At 32.2% G+C, this 22,700-nt stretch overlaps 1 protein-coding gene across 20 annotated transcripts in view; it reads right to left on the bottom strand.

Annotated features, from left to right (window-relative positions):
* Positions 1–397: 397 nt before the first annotated feature.
* The window catches only part of LOC126759958 (voltage-dependent calcium channel type A subunit alpha-1), a 142,278-nt gene continuing 119,975 nt past the window's right edge, over positions 398–22,700 (bottom strand). For 16 of the 20 annotated variants that reach the window (XM_050475234.1, XM_050475237.1, XM_050475220.1 and 13 more), the window contains 4 exons: positions 14,101–14,301; positions 12,305–12,456; positions 11,347–11,573; positions 398–10,439 (listed from right to left, as the gene is read on the bottom strand). In XM_050475234.1, the coding sequence (XP_050331191.1) occupies positions 10,289–10,439; positions 11,347–11,573; positions 12,305–12,456; positions 14,101–14,301 (731 nt within the window). In that variant the 3' untranslated portion in view covers positions 398–10,288. The remainder of the gene's footprint in view (positions 10,440–11,346; positions 11,574–12,304; positions 12,457–14,100; positions 14,302–22,700) is intronic. The other 4 variants (XM_050475238.1, XM_050475232.1, XM_050475233.1 and 1 more) reach the window with 2 other exon arrangements.

Raw genomic sequence — 22,700 nt, 5'->3', positions numbered from 1 at the left:
TTTCCCTCATGGGCCACATAGAAACCGATAATGATGAATTCAGTGGAAAAGAATGGAAAAAATAGGCTCTACAGACGTAAATAAAAGTGCTGTTCCCTAAAGACCGTTCACAGTGTCAGAAATCGATGAAAAATAGGTCAAAATTTTAACAAAATAATCTGCGAATAGCTTCAGTATCTGTCGTATCCCGGCCACAGCAATTTTTTCTATCACTTACCGCAAGAAAATGAGAACTAATGGTATTATAACAACGTAGCCTAAATGGTGGAAGAACGCTTTATTTGTGTCGGTTCTTCTTTAAAGCATCTCGGTATATTTAGCGAACGAGTGCAGAGTGGCAATGAAAACAACACAGTTTTTTCTTTAGATCGTCATTTATTTGAAAAAAAATGTCTCATTTTAATTGGTTGGATTTTTCTATTTTTGTTAATAATTAGAATATAATTGTTTATAACAACATTAACTAAATTTGTATTTCTTCAATCTTATTTTATTTTATAAATTTCATTTTATCAATGCTTTGCTGGATTCATAATATTATTTTCAATGATTACTATGATTAGTACTCGTATGCATGTGGACAATTTATTTACCTTTGTGGATAGTTATTCTTGTACGCAGCGTTTTGAGAAAATGGTACTATTCGTGGTGGTATTTAACACCACCTTTAAACATTGTTGTTAACCCTCACATTTTCACTCATGACCTTCAACCTTGGGGCTTGCGGTTGTGAACTAATTTTTATACTTGAAATTGCGATTTCTTCAATAAATTTTCAATGAACTTTCGTATATACACTTTATGTATTCTATAATCGCTTATAACACTTCACAAACCCCAAAGGTTAAGTGGCCATTTACAAAACTGGTAAAATGCATTTGAAATACTTGGATTTATTAAATATTTGACTGCGATTACGTGAAAAGGAAAAGGAAAATGGTTTGATATTTTTCAAAAACTGAATTTGCGAAGTAAAATCTTTTGACTCACTCTTTAAAACAAAGCGACTAAGTTGAAGCTTTTCTTAACTGGCGCATTTTCGGTATTTATGTATATACCTATGTGTATGGTATATGTAAACAGGCATGTATCATTGTTATAAGTTTTATTAATGTCTGATTCTTATATACGAAGTGAATGGCATATAAAAGCGTAAGATAATGAAGCCCTTAGGGTATGGTATGTATTCATCTATTATATGTATATATATTAATATGTATGTGTATGAAGGGAATTTTGAGTTAAAAGAAAAAAAAAACAAAAAACATTTTGTTCACCAACATGCTGGAACAGCTTCGATATCGGGATTTCTTATGAACTCATTGTACTTAGTAGGGATGTTTTATACATAGAAATTGCAGTTACAAGAGGAACACTAAATAATTCACATTCCGCTTAAAATAGATATTAGTCATTAGGATTGAAGTGTGAAACAGCTTTAAAGCTCACTTGCATTGCAACAAGCTGAAAAATCCGAATGAATTTTTGCAACTATAAGATTTTCGTTTAGTATAAGATACAAACCATTCAGATTCATTTTTGATGAAGTAAACCAATTTATTAAATGCAATTACTATTTCACTGAAACTTTGTGTTTTCTATAAAGCGTTTGTGGCTTTTGTTCTATGTCATATGATTAGAAACAATGTTTTCATTTTGGCTTTTTTGCGCCTAGTAATATCAACCCAAAGCATGTACTATTTTATATCCATTAAATTATCATTTCAATGTTTAACAAGATCTTCTCATTTCTATATAGTTACCATTTACACATCTTAAAACAAAGATAGTTGCAATATCCGATTTCTGAGCAAGCTGTTTCACATGGTGGTTATATCAAAAAATACCGAGAAATTGCGGGATCGCATTAAAGTGAAAAAATTTGAATCGTCTTTATTTTTTATACAAATAGAGTTTGTTGATATTAAAAAATATAGTACCGTTATTTTTTCGGCAAAAAAATAAATATTTTAACGAGAATATTATATTTTATCTTAAATATTATGAGCTTATTTTATTTTAACGTTTGGTTATATCAGGTATGAGAGTGACAATATTCCGGAAATCTAACAGAACAAATTGCCACACTTTCATAGTATTTACGGAAGGAAACTGTGGTTGTCTTTATTTCTATCATTCTTGGTTTAAAGTATATCGAAAAAGTGGATGGACATTGTTAAATTGGGAAATAAACTTCTAATGGAGATATGAGGTAACTCTGGGAAACCAAAAACAAACTGATATACACAATATTTCAATCAAAATACAAAAAAAAATGCTGGGTATCATAATATGACATGCTACAATGATTGAGCGAGCGTATTTCATTTCAGAATATTTCTGGAATTTATAATCAATAATTTTGGGTCAAAAGTAGATGTGGGCCTTAGAAATAAAAATAATTACTACACCCAAAAGATAATATTGATAACTCAACAAAAAAGAAAAAAATTAAATTACATATATAATTATATTTGTCCATCTGTGGAAACATAACTTTGAGTAATAAAGAGACTTAGAACTAATCTGAAAATGAATACCGCAAACCTCTGTGGGCTGTGGAAACTTGGAATGTGTCACCTGGTTGATGATTAAAAAGCTTTTTGTAAATTTAAACAATTAAGGGTAAAACTCTACATCAAATCATTGCGTTTTCAAAGCGCATCAAAACTAAAAATGAAGAATAGCATGTTTTTTGGAAGTGTTCTTTAAAACTTTTGAAACTGACTGCTAATCCTAGGTTACGAAAACATGCCGCACTCTCTTCAAATCGTTTTAAGTTAAAATGTTTATTTAATACCAGAATTTTTCGATGAAATGCCATAAGGGCGGGCGGAAACTATTTATTTGTATTATCGTTGTGTCAACTTTGAACTACAAAAGCGAAAATTGTTTCTGCAAGTGTTATAAAAGTACAGAAGTTTAAATCGATTCTTAACTCCGAATTAAAATATATGCTTTTAAAAATTTATAGGATCGAGTGGTAGTTGATCATAGAATACATAAATATATTATATTATATTATATTTTTAACACACAAAATAATTTTCAATCAACAATATGTAGCGAATACTCGCATGTTTTTGGCATCTTTGTATTCTATTGAATATATGGAACCTTATTGCGGATAACATTTCTTCAAAGTTTGATTACACAACTGTAAAATCAAACAAACTGATGACGACAAAATAGTGAAATGAACGCTTTGAAAGTTTTCAAGTGCAATCCTAAGAATTCTTTAAAGCAGACATTCACAATACTAGACTACATAAAGCACATTTTTATAAAAACAAGGGCGGGAATTATGAAAATGATTCTTTCTATACTACTGTGCTCAAATTGAAAGTTAAGTTAGTAGTACTGTTAGTGACATCTATGCTAAATTTCACGTCAAAATATGCATTAGTATTTGAGATACGCGTCGTTTTTTGAGGGTCTAAAAGTGAATTTTTCGATTTTTACTATGTCTGAATTTTTACAACCAAGAAGTGCGATAATGCACTTCTTCGCCACATTTTCAACTAATACCGCATTTGCCTGATTTACCTTCGTGTAACTTCTGGCTATTCAGCAAATTCATATGATCGTCCTCGGAGTGGACCGTTTTGACTCAATTGAGGGATATAAAAGCTGAATCGAAGAAGGCTATGATGGCCATCACGACGAAGGTTTTGTCCAAGTGCTATGATGACTGGAAAATTCATTGGCATATGTGGATTGCAGCGGGAGAGGATTACTTTGAAGGAAATGAAATGGACAAAATTCACCTTTCAATTTGATCACAGTAGTATTATATGACAACTGTGTCATACCAAACAATGATAGATTGCTTGAACTAAGGTAAAGGAATAGTTTAACAACTGATACATAATCACATGATTTGTAAACGCTTTCAGGGACAATTCGGTAATCTTTGGTTGTGATGACAGGCGTTTGATGAATGATTTATGCTTTTAAATTTGTAGTGTGTCTGTATGTGTTCACTGCGCAGTTTTTACATTTCAAATGGTAACGTTTCTCTGTTTCTATTTGCTTTTGTTTGGTTTTATTTTATGCAATTTGATTTTGCTTTTTCAGTATGAAATGAGTGCTGATTTTTCCATTTCAACGTCATAATTTAAATATCTAAAAATAAAATTTTAATTTTCAGTTACGTTTAATTTACAATTGTAAAAGTTGGCTTGGTTTTACGTAAATTTATAATTATTTTATGTTCTTATAATTATTATTTTTTGTTTTATTTTTTTTTTGGTTTTTCATTTTTTTGAATTCCTAATAATAAAAAGTAATGATTACTTTCATTTGCTCATATCATGATTCTTCTTTGCTTTTTTTAATAAAGTATAATAAAATTTATTGAAGGCAGGTGTTATATTGTTATTATATCCATAAATACATTACAGTATTAATCATTAAATATTTACCATTTGAATTTTTTATTTTAAATTTTTCTCTTATATAGGTAAGTTCAATTTATGCCTTAATCGCGCTAATTTGTATTAATAATTTATTGGTTTTTCTTTTTGCTCAATATTAAACTCTATTTTATCTGCACTATATTTTCTCTTTTTCGTGTTTTTTGTTTTTAATTTTAATACAAGTAAGGGCAAGTTGTTATTTTTTGGTAAGTTTTGTTGTTCTTTTTTTTGTTTTTTATTTGTTTTTTGTTTTTGGTTTTTATTCAGTTTTAGGTTTCATATAAAATATTTTATACGACTAGCTCAGTATTTCACGTTCATGTTTAAATTTCACACGCAGGCAATTTATTCTCAAGGAATAAAGTATTAATTCAAAAATTTACATAATTTTTATTTATTATTTTTCCATTATTTAAAGTACAATATCTAACGTTATTTACGAAATGTTTATTTTTAGCAATATTTGTTTTCATTAATCTAGTGAATTAGTTTTCTTTTATGTTATTCCTTACAATGTAGCTATGAATTATTTTCAGTATTGCATATTTACCTATCGTTCTCGTATTACCTAAGGAACAGATCAAGATACTTCGATTTGGTTTCATATTTGCATTATTTATAGTATGTTTGTAATTGTGTTAATATTTTTTGTGTAGGTATGCATTGTGTGGTTGAGATTATGACTGTGTGTGGCTTTATTACGGTTATGCGTTTTTTTTTAATTTTTTGTTGTAGTACAGTTTTTTGTAATAAAAGCTGATTGAGATGGATACTTTGATGATTTATAAAACAACGAGTCGTACTCTTAGTGAAAAGTAATCATTTGTGGACTTGGTAATCACATTAGAATATAATAAAAAAGATAATATAAAAAAAGTAAAAAAATTTTTTACAATTATCTTTAATTAGAGTATAGTTAAAAAAAAATTTAAGCAAAGATTTTCTAAAGAACTAGCGCAGGTAATTAGTGTGGATATTAAATTGCTTAAAGCCCACAAAATTTACAGAAATACTTCCATTTGAATGCGTGTGAATAGTAATGATATAACAACAATTGCTCGAAGAATAAAGTTCCCTGGAATTATCTAAGGGGAAAGAGACTATTTGGAAATGCAAATTAGTGTTGCAAACTGTTTGTTAAGCATTTCATTAAATCTTTAAAGTAGTTTATACGATTTGATGAATAATTTTTTCCCAAATAGAGTAAGTGGAAATTCGATACAAAAGGTTTAGAGAAGTTATATATTTTGACAGTTTCTTTTAACATAAATTATAAGTTAATTTGTTAAATTAAGATCATACCTCCCAAGACCCGGGTTTGCCTGTTCCAACCAACAACAAACGCGATTATCCGCGACAGGCAATGCCAAATGTACGAGCATAGCATTGTCGAGCAAAAGTTTTTTAAATCTATTAGCAGTTCGCAACTTGTACATATGTACTTGTACTTAGGTATCACCTCTGTTAATGAAATTTTCAAGAAAACAAGACAAAACGTTAACTTCGGCTGCACCGAAGCTAATATACCCTTCATAGGTGCATTTCTTTTGGTAACTATGTGCTCAGTTTGTATGGAAGCTATATGCTATAGTTACCCGATCTGAACAATTTTTTCGGAGATTACATTGGCGCCTTAGAAAATAATCTATACCAAATTTCGTGAATATATCTTGTCAAATGCAAAAGTTTTCCATACCAGCATTTGATTCCGATCATTCAGTTTGTATGGCAGCTATATCTTATAGTGATTTGATCTGCACAATTTCTTCCAATATTACATTATTTCTATGAACAAGAACTGACACCAAATTTCGTGAAGATACGTAGTCAAATGTGAAAGTTTTCAATACAAGAACTTGATTCCGATCATTCAGTTTGTATGGCAGCTATATGCTATAGTGATACAATATCGGTAGTTCCGACAAATGATCAGCTTCTTGAAGAGAAAATGACGTTTGCAAAATTTCAAAACGATATCTTAAAAACTGAGAGACTAGTTCGTATATATACACACAGACAGACAGACAGACAGACAGACGGACATGGCTAAATCGACGCAGCTCAACTTACTAATCATTTATATATATACTTTATAGGGTCTCCGACGCTTCCTTCTGGGTGTTACAAACTTCGTGACAAACTTAATATACCCTGTTCAGGGTATAAATATAAAACCACATCGCCACTCTCGCCACAACATTTGAAAGGATAAAAGCGCTACTCTATTTATATACATATATCATACACATATATTATATATGGTCACGAAAGAATAAATTTTTGGATAATTATTTAGCAATATTCATCGCAATAATGATGTGTTTCTAAATCCTTAGAAAATGTTTTTTGGAACTTGGGGAACATACTAATCCTCGAAATGTTGTTAAATGGTAAACTGTAAGCTGGAAACATACCTTTTTAATATCATAAAGGATCAAATGTTAAAAAATAACGAAAATATACGGATTTACTATTGTTTCAATTTTATCCAACATTTGACTTAATTAAAATAATACATGAACAATTCTTATTTAAAGTAACCAAAGTTATTGCGAATATTTTTAATTTACAATTCATATGAGAACTAAAAATACTGTACAGATGGATGCTGCCACCTTTTTATTATGTTTAATGTTATACATGGCTTTGTTTGTTTTTTGTTTATCTGTTTCTACTCTTTGGGAATTCATAATTTATTTGTGCGCTGTTTCGTCCACCGTATTTTGAATTTGTAATTTTATTTAAATATATATTTTTTTTGTATATGCCTATTATGTTAATACATTTAGCTTATTTTTAGGTAAATTTTTACATTTTTCGATTTCGCGATTATTTACAAAATATTATGAATCAGATATTTCCACACTAACTACGTATGTTCGAGATTTTGGAATTTTATTAAATTAAGTTTTACTTTCGACCAGTATCGTTTGATGTGTTATTGCAGACTTCGAAACAAATATGGTATGTTTGTTTGTGTTGAGATGTGCACGTGCAACGGCACAGTGTTGACGGGCGTATAGATGTGTATGTGTGGATGTTGACAGTGCAAGCGATTTTGCTGACTACACTTGTGGAGAAAATAATGGACTTCTAGCCTTCGCCTACATTCAGTCTTGAATGGAATGCTTAAGAATTGTGGTTGACACATGTTTTTCTTTGATCTTTATATGATTATTTATGCTCTCATTGACATCAGCAGATTTTAACTTAAAACAATAAAGCATCTACCGTATGTATAGTAAGTATATCATTATAATCCTTTCAGTTGTCGCTGAGTATAGCGGCATACAAAACTATGAAAATTGTTCTCGGCTAACTTGAAGTGTGCTGGCACCTTAGTGTTACTTGCGCCTCAGATTTCTCTCAATTTCCGACAATACATTTTGACATAAAAAAAAACCAGAAATCAACGCTTCAACCATTCTCAATTAAAGCTTAAAAATTGTGAACCGCAATCCTTAATCATTTATTTATTTCGAATATATGAACGAATGAAACCCATTGACGCATTCGAAAAATAATTAAAATCTTGTTGGTTGATTGTGAAGGCATGAACTCGTGGTAGTACTAGATCCATTGTTGGCCAGTATGCGGTTGCTACATTCGTGGCTCCTCAAATGCCTGATTACGTCGCCTTGGTTGGATATTTATGAGATCTTTAGTTCAAAATCCACCATAAAAACATTCTTCCCACAGTTATAATGTACCCAAAGGCAATATTATATACATACATACATATATGTGTATTCTTATCACAGTGTGCACGTAATCGTTTCTTAGTTCGAAAATGCTTTGATCATGTCACCCTGGTATGTGTGGCTAGTCACTTCACGAGACTCCAAGCGCAGTTTCGACCATTTGTTATCAATGTTAGTAACAGAGTGCTTGTGTGCCTTTGTTCTGGTCATAATCTAGTGTCATGTGGAGAAAATGCATTGGTGTCATGTTATGTAGCCGTGTTCGTGAGTGGTATATTTTCCGTAATGTATGTGTGTGTCTATAATTTGCCTGCTTTTCTGTATTCAGACTTCAAGTTTTGCATTTTTTCTTATTAAATGCATTTTAAAAACTTGCTACTCTAAACTTTGCTTGGCTTCAGTGTAAAAATCTATTAATATTTTTCATAATTTTTATTTGCTTCGTGCATGGTTACATAAGTGTATGTATGTATGGTATAAGTATATGTAAGTATGCTTTATGTATTTACTCTTTTTAGAATGTGTGTTAAAATTACAATATATTGCATTTCTACAAGTTCACTTTATGCTATGGTGATTTTGGCTATCTACGGTATATATGTGTATATTATTATGGGTACAAGTATGTATGTGTGAATATAGTAGCTCCAAATGTTCAAATCATAACTATACATTAATCAATTTGCTATTCGCTACGATTCCCCCATTCGCTATACAAATCCTCAAGGAGTTTTAGGCAAATTAGACTATTTTTTACGCTTTTGGCCCCATTTCCCTTTGCCATTTCATAAATTTGGAGTTTATGTGTTGTGTGTTTAGCTGTGTATGTGTGTTTTAGTTGTATTTGTATTTATATTTATTACTATTTTCGCTAAATCTATTGAATAAAATCATTTCGCTTCAAGCTAATCCATTTTATAATTAACACTAAAATATATGTAAACGACGAAAGAAGTCTTTTTTTGTCTTACTTCAATGTGTATGCAAATGTGTATGGATAAATGCTTGATTGTATATTTGTATGTATGATAATGTACTATGTCCACATTTGTTATTTAAAGCTACCAACGGAGTTTAATGCATAGTTAAAAGTCTCTTAACAAATTTTCAAACAAATGTGTATGTATGTATGTAGAATAACAATTTCCTAGTATATACCTATGTATGTGTATGCATGCATTTGTGTGCAGTAGTTGCAGTAATGCTTTGGACCAAACTTCAACAGAAACAAGGCAGTACCTATGCATCCAAATATGCATATTTATTTATACATGCAGACATAACTATACATATATATACATTAGCGTATAAATTATGTTTATGCATATGCTGAAATATTTTGCTATGAAATAGAGGAAATTAATATTTTCAAATGATATTTATGTACGCCTAACTTGAGAGAATCGGCTTTTTGGAGATTTAAATATCTGAATATTTGGTATGTGTGTGTGTGTATGGTAATGTGTAATGTGTTATGTACTCTGTACACTTGTCTGTATGCAATTATATAATTCATCAGCTAACTGCTATTGTAGTCACAATCTATTTTAATGTCTATATTACCGTACTGGCTTTAGCTGAATATTTTACTTATATACTTGTATGTGTGTATATGTATTTGTCGGCTTCTACAACGTATGATACACATGTTGTTCGGGTTGTGTTGTTGCTGTCGTCGTCGGGCTGCTGTTGCAAGTACCTGGTTAACGGCGTGTGTGGTTCACTGACTGCATACTGTGTATGCTGTTGATTTGGTTGGAAAAGCTCGTGATCAGAATATATTCGCGTCGTAGCTATATCACATTCTGGTGCCGTTTCTGAATGTGGCAGAACCAAAGAAAACTGTCTGTAGGCCGAACTTAGACGTCTGTGCTCGGCCTGATCCACATCTAAGCCACAAATTGTGGGTTCTGTTGCGGCTCTGGCACCCATTCGTAAAAGTGTAGCGGCATCCGGTTCGGTGTCATCGTTAAAATTAACAACAGCAGCTGTGGCAGTATTTATGAATGTGGTTTCTAATATATCGGTATCGGATGCAGCTGTGAAGTGTTGCAACGGTATTGTATCAAAATTATGGTCTAAATCCGGTGCAGAAAGTGATGGAAATATGGCTTGATGCTATACCCAGATCTGTTCCCTTCGATTACGCAATCGCAATCAAAGCCTTTGCTAGCACCAGTCCTCCTCGTCCGAATCCGAATGTCGTGCGTGTAAGCCACCTTTTGGCTTATAGCCATTTAGAACGGGTGACGGCAGTACACGACCCGTTCTGCCCATAGCGAGCGCTTGTTCAAACGACAGCGGCGCTATATATTCCAGTCTAAAACAAAAGTTTACACATTATTAAAGCATTAACATATAGTAAATGTTATGAAATGAAACGAAGAATAATACACGCTTAAGGTTTTAACAAAGACTATTTGGAGCAAAAAAACAATACTCTAAAATAACATATATAAGATGTGGTGATAAATATATCGTATTCGGAACGACGGTACGGAATCTATTTAAAAGTTGATAATCGAATTCCCTTGGCGAATTTGCAACGGGGAATACCGCAGTCGGTAGAACGATGAGCTCTACGAGATATACGGCGACATTGATGGCTAGGTCATGTCGTCCAGATGGATGAAAACAATCCAGCTCTCAAAGTATTCGACGCAGAACCCGCCGGGGGTAGCTGAGGAAGTGGAAAATTTCCACTCTTTTGGAAAGACCAGGTGAAGAAGAACCTGGCTTCGCTTGGCATCCCCATTTGGCGACAAACAGCGAAAGGAATAACACAATCTTCTTTTTCATGCGCCGAACCCTAGTAATTTGAACCTAATGTGATTCATATGTATGCTTCAAAGTTTTGTTTTTTTTTTTACACTGTTGATATGGAGTAGAAAGTCATGCAACGGTCGCATCTATAATCCTCGAATATATTTTATGGCCACAGACGTGTAAGTTTCGAAGGCTTTATCGCGACTAGTGCTCATAAATATTGACCGTTTTACTTAGAAACGCTTTACTGGTCTATTTTCGAAATCAGCAAGCATATAGTTTTCTTTATACTATGGTTTCGTCTCTTTTCGCCATCGTCAGATTTGCTATCGTCTTAAACTTGAAAACTTTATCCAGGACTTATACTATAACTTCACACTTCACAAAATATTTACCACACTGTGTTCATTCGCATAATGTACCTTAATCACTTTGCTTTGAGTTTTAAATTATTTACTAACCTTTCTCTTTCGAAATCCCTTTGACGATCACGCTCTCTCTCATAGAGTTCACGTTCATGATCCCGATACTCATACCGCATATCGTAGTCGCGAAGGTGATCTCGATATCGCTCTCGATCACGATCGCGTTCTCTACTGCTATACAGGTCGCGGTACATCGCACGATCCCGAAGCAGATCACGGTGGTGTGGCAAAGAATGAACACTATGGGGTGTCGAGTGATGTGTCTTAAAATAGAAAAATATTAGCTTTAAAACAGCAATAACAATATATACATTAACACTGCATGCAAAATAGAAATATTTTCTCTTCTCCCTCTATTACTAGTCTAAGTATACCCGAAGGAAACTTTCAACACTAACCGATTTTGAGGTTTTTAAGGTTAGTTCTTATATCGTGGCCTTTGTGCTTGCGTTTCTTATAATTTTTTTAATTTATTAACAGTTCAATTTTTTTTTAATAAAATAACACTTATTGCGATGTAACTATAACAGTTAGACTCATGCTGCCACGACATTTTTAGTAGATAATTGTTTGTTCTGCAAAATCGTAGCACATTATTTTATTCTTTATTCAATAGTCTACGCAGCGAACGCTATGTTTTTAGGAAGGATTCATAACTTTTTTAAAAATAAAATTTGGACTAGATTCGCCGGAGAGAGAGCAGCTTCGCAACGGTGAAAGAATTATTCAAATCCTTATACAGAAGAAGTAAGTAGAAGCTGAGACCTATTCAATGTAAGTCAACAAACAAACAATCAAATCTTTCCTCTTAAAATGTTAGTATTGAAAGCGTCAACGAAGAGATTGGCTGCGCTACTTTTAACGAATAAAAAATTACCCTTTTTGTCTAATTTCCCTCAAGTCTGAGATACATTTCTCAAACTGTGGTATTTAACGATTTTATTTCTTAGTTCTCATAATTGTAATATTACATTATTACTCTCTTATGACTTACATGTGTTGGACTTGCGTTAAGTTTTGGAAAATTAATATTGGTTGGCTTCAGCTGTAGTGTTGATGGTTTGCTTGGTGTCGGTGGTAGACGTCGACCCATGCCAGCACGTCGCGATGCCAGCGTTGGGTAACTGTACTGAACATGAGTACCACCTAATACGAAATAATTGCGTTAAAATAAATTTTTATAAATAATTAATAATAGAAAATAATTCAGAGTCACTATGACTTAGAAAATAGTTGTTCATATTGGAATTAGTCGCTTATTTTATGTAGTGTAGTTATGTTGTGTGGATAAGAACCCAAAACCATGGAATATGAAAATTACATCAAAGTGAAACATTTAGATATTTTATATTGCAGATAATTTACATATGAACGGTAAAAAATCAAAGATTTCGTTATGGTATGAATACAAAAACCAAATGTGCAAAGGCAAGTGTTTTACCATAAAATCGGTACATGCATAAAATGTCTCCTGGTGCGCCGCTGATATCGCATGAAAATATCGTATGATCACAGCAACAAAATGGGCACATGAAAATGGCGTGAAAATAAGAAGTTTCGTATTTATTTTTCGTAAAAAAAAAATTTCTTAGTTACTGGAAGTACTGTCGGCTTCAACTTTGTAGAAAGTACGAAAGTATATGGAATTTCTACTACTGAAGGTTTTGAAAATAAATGACGAAAAGCGAATGCCTATAATAATAACGCTTCTTGCAATTTATTGTTGTTTCTCGAGATTTAACTGAATAGTTGAGAGCTAACTATGTTTCAATTATAATTCGTGCCAACAACAAAATAATAGGGAAAAGTCAATTTTATCGATACTAACTGAATAATAACTTGTCACTTCACCGTCTGAGAGTTTAAAGTTCTAACGCATAACTTGCAAATTTGTATTAAAAACTCCACCAAAGAGGTTGACAATCTTCTGAAATTCAGTAATTAGTTTTTTTTTAATGAAACTGCCAAATAACTTGTGTGAAAACTGAGGATCGATCGTCAATAAGTTAGCGACAATTAATATATATTCTATAATCTTGAGATTTTTTTTAGCCCAATTGCTGATGGGCAGTGAGTTTGAGCAGAAATGACATGTGTATGTATGTATTGAAAATGCTTAAAAATATTTGTCAAAACAAAAATGAAGTAGCACACATCTATTATTAATAAACACACTGACCACATCATTCATTCAATCATAACCATATATAACACATACATATATTCCTATATATACAGAAAATGTTTATGAGTTAACGTTGATGGTTTTGTACACATATGTACATATGTATGTATGTGTTGTAGTTTTGCGTTAAAGTATAGGTTAGGAAGTTAAGATGGCATAGTATATTCTTTAATGGCTGCTGGTGTTAGAGGACGATTACAATTACATGGGTACGTATATCTGTAGGTACATGTTTGTGAGTGAAGAAGAATAACTGTATGTTGTGTACTTTTGTCCATATAGTATACATACATATGTATATTATATACAATTATGTATTAACTATGTATAATTGGTGTTTTTAGGTGCTAGCTGTTAGTATGTATGCTATTTTATGCACGCATATGACGAGTAAAAACATGAAAGACTGTAGACAAACGCAACAGATGAGAAGATGCGATGAATGAGAGAACGGTTGTTAAATTATATTAATATGTGTAGTATTTTTATTTTTTTTTAGTTTTAAGTCATCAATTTGCTTTGCTATTTGTTGTTTAATTGTTTTTTCAGAAATTTTGAAATAAAACACATTATGTTTTTTTTTGTTTATTTTTTTGTTTTTGTACCCATATCAATCCCATAACCAAGTCTATCTCGTTCACGCATCTCCTGAAGTCGAGCGGGACTCGGCGAACGTGATCTTTGACATAGACTTGTTGTCCCATATGTGGGAAAAGGCAGTTCTGTACGCCTACTGCGCGAATAATGGCCACCATAACGAGAAGGCGAGGGCGAACGGGCCGGACTTGTCGATGCTGACCATGAACCTATACAACAACAATACACAGGGGTTTTTTTATCAAATCTCATTTCATATCATTTACATTAAAATCATCGAAATAATAATATAAATACATTTGTTATAAATAATCAATAAATATATATGCACAAATTACTATACATTTAAGAACTTGGATTGTAAATTATTAAGGAAATTGTATAAGCCATGAAAATAACAGTATATTTATATGTTTGAACAAAAACTCTAGAGCATTAATAAATCAGGTAAGTAGATTAGTACTACATAAAAACTAGTGATGCTAGAAACTAACCATTGTATGAATGTGTGTAAGACTTCTGTGCCAATCGCTTCAGTTCATACGATTACAGAAGTTTTGGAAATTTGGAAAACTATGGTAATTACTGTAAAAAACTATATACATGTATGTATATTCCGCGCTTGTTATAAAGAGTATATGTATATTGGTGTGTGATATTTGACAATGATTTTTCGACAAAAACCACAGATCATCTATTGTTTATTACATGCCTTTTTGGATACTTCGGTATGAATTTGATGAGCAGTATATAATTTTATTAGAATTATGCATTGAATATTCGAAATAATTGACTTGGGAATTTTGTTTTGAAATAAATCATTATCACTTTCGAACTAGTCGAATATTTACCCGTAAACCAGTTGTATGTAAACGTTTATATTTTCAGTAAGTTGACTAAGTACCAGGTTGTTCAATAAGTTGTGTCGTTCGATAAGAGAGGGCGTTGCTACTAGCCCAACATTTTTTTGTTTTGGTTTTATTGGTACACTTTTCATATGAACGTATGTGAAGTTTCATTTCAATCTGTCAATTCATTCTTTGTTTACAAGCCATTTAGTGTCGTCGTGTCACAGTGTTTTTTTACAATGGAAAAAATTAAAATCGTGCATTGATAATATTTTATTTTTGAACGGTGTAGCACCAAAAGAAATTCACGAACAAATGTTAAAAGTGTATAATGATTGTTCACCTACAATAAAAAAAGTGGAAAGATGGGTTGCTGAATTTTAAAAGTGGTCATACAAGCCTTGAAGACGATCCACGTAAAGGACGTCCAAAAAGCGCATCAACACCAGAACTCATAGCCAAAATACAAGTTATGGTTTTGGAAGATCGTCGATTGACTGAGAGAGATTTAGTAGAGGCTCTACATATCTCATTAGGCAGTGTAAGCCTTTTTTAAGCGAAATTTTGGGTTTTAGAAAGCTGTGTGCACAATGGGCGCCGCATTTGCTAACAATGGAACAAAAACACATTCGAATGCGACTTTCTCAGCAACATTTTGAGCGTTTTAAAAAGGATAAAGTGGATTTTGTCCATCGATTCAACACTACGGATGAGACTTGGGTCTACCACCATGATCCTGAATCAAAACAAGGGGCTAAAGAGTAGTGGGAACCTGATTGTTCGGCTTCGAAACGAGTTTTGTCCGGAAAACGGCCAAGAAGGTTATCAGGTTTTTGGGATGCGAGAGAAATTTTGTTTGTGGATTACTTGCAAACTGGTAAAACAATTAATTCTGAATATTATTGCAATCTTTTGGACCTGTTGAAGGAAAAAATTCGTGAAAAGCCCCAGGTTTGCAGAAGAAAAAATCCTTTTTTATCAGGACAATGCACCGTGTCACAAAGCATTTTGACAATGGCTAAAATTCATGAATTAAAGTTCGAATTGTTGGAACATTCACCGTGTTTAACATATTTAGTGTTTTTCATTAAATGAAGAGGTCATAACGGCTGTTGAAGCGTATTATGCAGACCTTCTAGATTCTCACTTCAGGGATGGGATCCACAGATTGTAGTATCGTTGGAGTAAGTGTATTAATGTTCAGGGAGATTATACAGAACAATAAACGACAAAACTTATTGAACGACCTGGGATGTACCATATCTGTTACTGTTAGTTTACATACATACACCTAGTTATATTAATCTATAACACGTTTACTTGTTTTAATATGAATATATTTTGTTTTTTTTTATATCTATTTCTAAAGATGTATATAGATGTGTGCTTAAATCGGCTGTTAATAACAGCAAAATCTATTTAAAACAGATAACGACCCAAAATACACATCGTATCTTGTACGTGGAGGGTTGTTATAGAATTAAAAATAACTCCATATACCACGCAACCACCAAACATTAATCCTGTTCAACATATCTGGAATTTATTGGAAAACCGTATTCGTAAACATCGAATTTAATCAAAAGAGTGCCTAGAAACTGCCTTATCGACTTAATGGGTCAAAATATCCCTAAATAATAATACTAGAAATTGAGTGGGGAGCATGGGTCGTCATCTGGGGGTAATAATTGCAACAAAATGAAGGTCAAAAAACCTCTAATAAATAAATCTTAAACTATTAAAATTACTTTTGGTTTATACAAATATTTATTAGTGTATGTAAACTTTTTAGATTTTGGTGTCGTAGTTTAATAGAACTAGGTGTATGTAAACTTTATTGATTTACTGTATGCTGCAGGCAAACATGTGGAATCGAATTTGGAACTATGTTTGGAGACACGTTTACCTGAATATGATAAATTAAGTTTACCACGAGGCTTGCAACACCCAGAATAATATCGCAAGCTCTTAAAAAAAATGATTCACGGGACGAACTGAGTCGATTTAGCCATGTCCGTTTGTCTGACCGTCTGTATATGCCCCAATCAGTTCCTCGATTTTCGAAGAAATTGTTCGGTTAGGACCACTATAGCATGGAGCTTCAGTACAAACTTTATTTGCAACAAGAAATTCTTCCGCCTTACACTTCATTATTTTTGTTCCAACTACTGAAAAAAATCCCATTTCATAAATTTTGTAGGAAATTGATTGCTACATTACGATTTTTTCGTTTAAGATACCTGTAAGCCACCTTATGACCGAAAATTCTTAAAGTCAGACTGTTCATGCAACCAGACCCCGAATATGTGGACACCCGTTCTAATTAATGACTTTTTATTGGAAACATCAGTCAATATCTGAGATATACATATGTATTATTGAAATTCGAAAAAAATCTTTTCTGAAAATACTAAGCCGCTATGGGCTGAATCGGATTAATACTTCCCTTGGCCACCATGTTTCTATATACATGCATACATATGTATAAGTAAATAAAGATTTTCAAATTTCCACTTGACTCCATCGGCATATATCGATCAATATGTGATTCATCTTAATGAAATTGAGAGAACGCGTTTTTACAATTAATGCGCACTTTTGAGCAAAAAGAGAATAAAATCGGGGAGAAAGTTGCCCTAGACCCCATGTAATATTGATTATCAGCGTGTAAATTAAATCAATATTTTATTGTCACAAAAGAATATACTAAGTTAATACAATTATGCAGCTAACTTATTTACAAAACAAATTTGTTATTCTTCCGAAAATTTCAATTGTATCAAATTCGAAATATTGGGTAGTCGAAAAAGTCTTTTTGTATGTATTTCTAATCAAATTTCAACTTATTTTTTTATTTATAATGTACTTTAATGAACCATATATGTAAAATGGTACAGGTCGAGCACTATTTGCCATTTTTCCGCTAGAGACATTATTCCATCACTGTAAAACTTTTCTGGTTTTTTGCGACAAGTAATTTTGACGGGCTTTTGAAGCCAACTTTACTCCATTATGGGAGTTCGGCATTGATTCAAGGGTCTATGGTGAATGCTTCAAAACTTCCCAGGCAAGCTCTCCCAGTTTTTGCTGAGTCATCAAAGATGTGTTTGGTCTAGCGTTGTGCTGTTAAAAGACGAAGCCCTTTCTGTTAATCAGTTCTGGCCATTTTTTTTTTCGATTGCTTGCTTCAATTTCATCAGTTGTTGATTAAAATCTAGAATCAATCGTTCGACCAGGCTGGAGTGAATGACTTCTTTCCAATCCCACCACAAACCCAGCATAACCTTTCCAAGTGCCAATCCGGGCTTTACCACCTTTGTCTCCATTTTTCGCCTGCTGTTACCATTCGCTTCAGAAATGGTTCGATTTCATATCGATTCAGCAAAGAATCACAGATATTAATTCGGTCCATTAAAATTTTCACCGACAATTCATGTGGTATCCAAACATCGAAATTCTTTTTATAGACAGCCTTTTTTTAATTTTTGATAAATGATACGACTGCAACGACATCTATTGACAAAATACGAAAAGACTTATTCAAACCCAATATAAGCCATTTGTATTAGTGCTTGGGCTACGATCGGAATCTAGTACAAGTAATGAAAACTTTCTTTGGAAAAATATCTTCACGAAATTTCGCATGGATTTTGTCCAAAGCAATTGTTGAGATCAGGCTCACTTTGGCATGTATATGAAACCAAGTTCTTGTATAGAAACTCTTTTAATTGTGAAGGGTATTCTGGCTTCGGTACAATCGAAGTTAACGTATTTTCTTGTTTTTATATTGAATCAATAAGTCCAAACTTTCAATTTTTCTGTCGGGTATTGTTTTTGTTCCAATAAATCATGAAAATAAATTTATATATGAATGAACATGTTTGGGAGTTCGGATTTGAAGAAATTAGAAATTGCAGAGGAGTTTGCTGATAAACAAATTTTTATTTTTCTTTTAAGAGTATATAAATCGAAAATGAGGTGTGTTTGAACTGATCAATTTAGTAAGTATTTTTGTTACCGTTTCATAAATATATGTAGATGAGTTTCTATGTGTACTAAAATGTACCGTAAATGTGGAGTAAACATTTATTTATGCATTTTCAGATGAGTAATTTTATTTTGAAAACAGTTAACATGCTTTTTCTTGTAAAAAGAATGCATCATTCGGGAGATATTCGGTTATGATAGAGTTAAACATACAATTTACAACAAAAAATAAGAAATTTTATTTTACTTTTAAATATTAAAATGCACACTTGATAACATGTTTAACGTGTATAAAAATATACATTGTGACAAAAAAGTACACTGAAATTATAATTTAAATATCCCTGGTAAAGGATATTTCAAAAGAATATATTTTGCTTAGTTGGTAGAACTGACTGTCAGCAGCTGCTCAAGGAGTTACGTAATTACTATTCCAAACATCTGAATTTGTCCTAAATTTTCAGTTCATCCGACTAATAGTTTCGGAGATACAGCCTTGAGAACTTGTGCGATCGAAGCTAGCTTGGCTAAGTGCGGCGTCTTTAAATGCGTTTTTCTCAAAATTATGTTTTCAAAGTCGCGCGAACTACCCAACTGATCTTGATGAAATTTTACACAGGTCTTCGAAATATCATTTACAAGGTCTTGAACGAAGGATTTTTTTTAATTACAACTATTTAAAAAAAAAAAAATCGAAATTTGCATTTTTTTTAAAAAGCGTCTGCAAAAATCCAATTTTCATTTTTTTTTTTCGTCAATACCTAGTTTATTGTCTTTACTAAAACACGCATTTTTATTTCAGATGATCCTGAAAGAAGTTTTGCTGACAACGCGGATGCCATTTTGATATTTTTTTTGAAAATTTTACAAAATGTTTATTAAATATGAGTCTTTTAAATAAAAAAAAATTTATTAAAATATTTAATTTTTTAAAATTATTGAACGAAGGCCGTTTTTTGCCCGAGGAAACTCATGTAACCTCTCAAGGGATCGTCTCAGTGTAAAATTCTCGAAATATCAATTTTTTTTGTTGCATTATGGGATACTATATATTCTCTCAAATTTTGTAATCCAAATTCAAATTATTACGGTCGCTACAGAGTTTCTTGTAAAATAGGGAACAGAGTGTGGAGTTTTCCAACTTCAATTTTTAAACTCGGCTTCCACTCTCAAAATAAGAGTTTTGAAGATATCTAGTTCCAATTTGAAGAGAATATCTTTAACGCCATTCGCTGTCATGAATGTATTTATTTATACAAAAATCGGATCGATTAGTTAGTTTCAACATTAAAAAAAATTTCGAAAATCAGTGATTTCCCGGAGGGTCACACTGAGACGATCCCTTAAGGGGGCAGCATGCTTTAGAAGCTTCAAAAAATCGATTTTTTTTTTTTTTGCTTAAATCTCTATAAAAATAATTTAAGAATATGTCCCCAAAGTTATAGATGGGAATTCGAAATAATTTTCGAAGCTAGAAGGGAAATAGTGACCGAGCGTCTAGCAGATATATGTATTAGCGCTTGGGCAGAAAGTGAAAACTTTGAAGAGCGATTTCTCGGTTTTTCATTTTTACGATTTTTCTTAATTGGCGGGCAGGATAGAAAAAAACTAAACGTCGTATGGAATTGGGGCAGAAATTATTATCTTTGGCATTAAATTATCCTCCATTTAAGCTAAAAAAAACTAAGAAGTCAAGTTTGAACACATTTTTAAAAAATATAAAGTAATAATTTTTTTTGGTCAAAAATACCTTTCTTTCAATTTTTTAAAAATTTACAATTTTTTTTGGAATTATCTTAGTTTAACTAGAAGATAAATTATTAAAAAATATGAATATCTTTGAGTTTTTTGTTTCCGGTAGAAATTGCAACCTACATCCTGCCGTCCGACAAAACCACTTGCGAGATGCATCGGGCAATTGCTTCCCAAAGGCAGAATATCAAAGATTTCGTATCCAAAAAATTTTTGAATGATGTCTAAATATATAACTATAAACCTTAGAAATTTCGTTTTAATCAATTATTTTTTTCCCTTCCAAAAAAAATTCCGGAAAAAAATCGATTTTTGAAGCCTCTAAAGCAGGTTCCCTTTAAGTCGGTATAAACATATCAGTAGTGCGTTGCAACTTTCACAATGGATAAAAATATCGAACAAAGAAATTATATCAAATTTTGTATTTCTAACCAAATTTTGTGCGCGGAATCGTTGCGAATGTTCGAAAAAGCTTGCGGTGATTCAGTTTCATCACAAACACAAGTCTACGAGTGGTACAAAGCCTTCAACGACGGTCGAGAGGTCGTTGAAGACATGCCTCGTTCTGGACGTCCTCTTCAACTGTTGAAATTACTAGAAGTTGAGGGATATGGTGCTTGAAAATCGTCAGGCAAATGTTAGAGAGATGGCACGGGAGCTCGATATCTCTCACGAGCCCGTTCAAATGATTTTGGTGGCTGTTTTGGGTATGAAACACGTTCTTTTCGATTCGTCCAGATAAAGCTGATTTTTTTCCAAAAAGATTACGATTGTGATCGAATTAAAAACCAAAAACGCAATGAATACAAAGAGATAGGACAAAATTCGATGAAAGAGTTGAAGGTTATACCAAAACGTGCTTAGAAAAAGTGTTACGAGGTCTGAAAAACTCGTTGGCATAAGTGTAATCCATCTGGTGGAGATAATTTTGAACGCGACAAAGTAAATTTTGATGAAAAGTTAAATATGTTTCGTTTTATTTTAATTTTCTGGGTACTTTTTTGTCACAATGTATACTGTCAATATCATTTATTATTTGAGAAAACTGATTCGCTTGTTTGGGTAACTTCTTTCAATATAAAATTTTAAATGAAATTCAAAAGATTTTTAAAATCTTGCAGTTTGGCTCTTCTAGTTATCGTAGATGACACATGTTTTTTGGTTTACAATCAATATCTACTCATAGATACCTGAATTAAAAAGGAAAAAATTGGTAATATATCAGTGTGGATATATTCTTTCTTAATTGAATTTATTTTTGAGAAAATAACTCTAGTTCTAAAACAATTGTTGGCGCACAAAAACTTTTAGAAGACTACAACTAAAGGACGGAAACAAAACAAAGATGTAAACACATCAAAAAAATGTAAGCGATATAGTAGTCCATTAAACAAAACCATCAATTATCGGTTGGTCCGCTTTTAATATTTTCTCTTGCACAAAATTCATATGAGGCAATAAGCTGAAAATGAACAGGACTATAAGTTTTAAAGTAAAACACAGATTAAGTTTGTTTGTGGCGTGTGATATCCAAACTTTGCACAAATATATTTTATTTCCTGAACTCTTTAGAAAAATTAAACGGTATATTTAACGCGTAGGAATGATTTCCGTTTCTAGCATTTTCAAGTTTAAATCTGTACCTCTACGTCGTAAGAAACTCTACGTAAGGCCGAAACAGCTGTTTTGAAAAAATGCCCGAAAATAAGGTTAGGTTTTTGTCAGAGAATTCGTGAGAATATTAATAATGTGTGTTTACTTTCGACTGCGACTGTACTTATATGTGAGTGAGCCTTGAGTAACATCTAAATGTGTTTTATTATACATACATATATTTTAAAGTAACAAGAATTCAAAATTTTGTCTTGTAACACAAAGCCATCTATCATAACACAAATAACTTCCACCAAAATGTAGAACTACAAAAACCGTACCCAAAAACTAATCATACAGTTATGTAGTTATGTATGAACATACAAATATATGATAGCATCGGCAATTTAAAATGTTATATAACTGTA

This window comes from Bactrocera neohumeralis, chromosome 5, assembly GCF_024586455.1.
Source record: "Bactrocera neohumeralis isolate Rockhampton chromosome 5, APGP_CSIRO_Bneo_wtdbg2-racon-allhic-juicebox.fasta_v2, whole genome shotgun sequence".
Taxonomy (NCBI): Eukaryota; Metazoa; Arthropoda; class Insecta; order Diptera; family Tephritidae; genus Bactrocera; species Bactrocera neohumeralis.
This window is presented reverse-complemented; position numbering and strand designations above follow the sequence as displayed.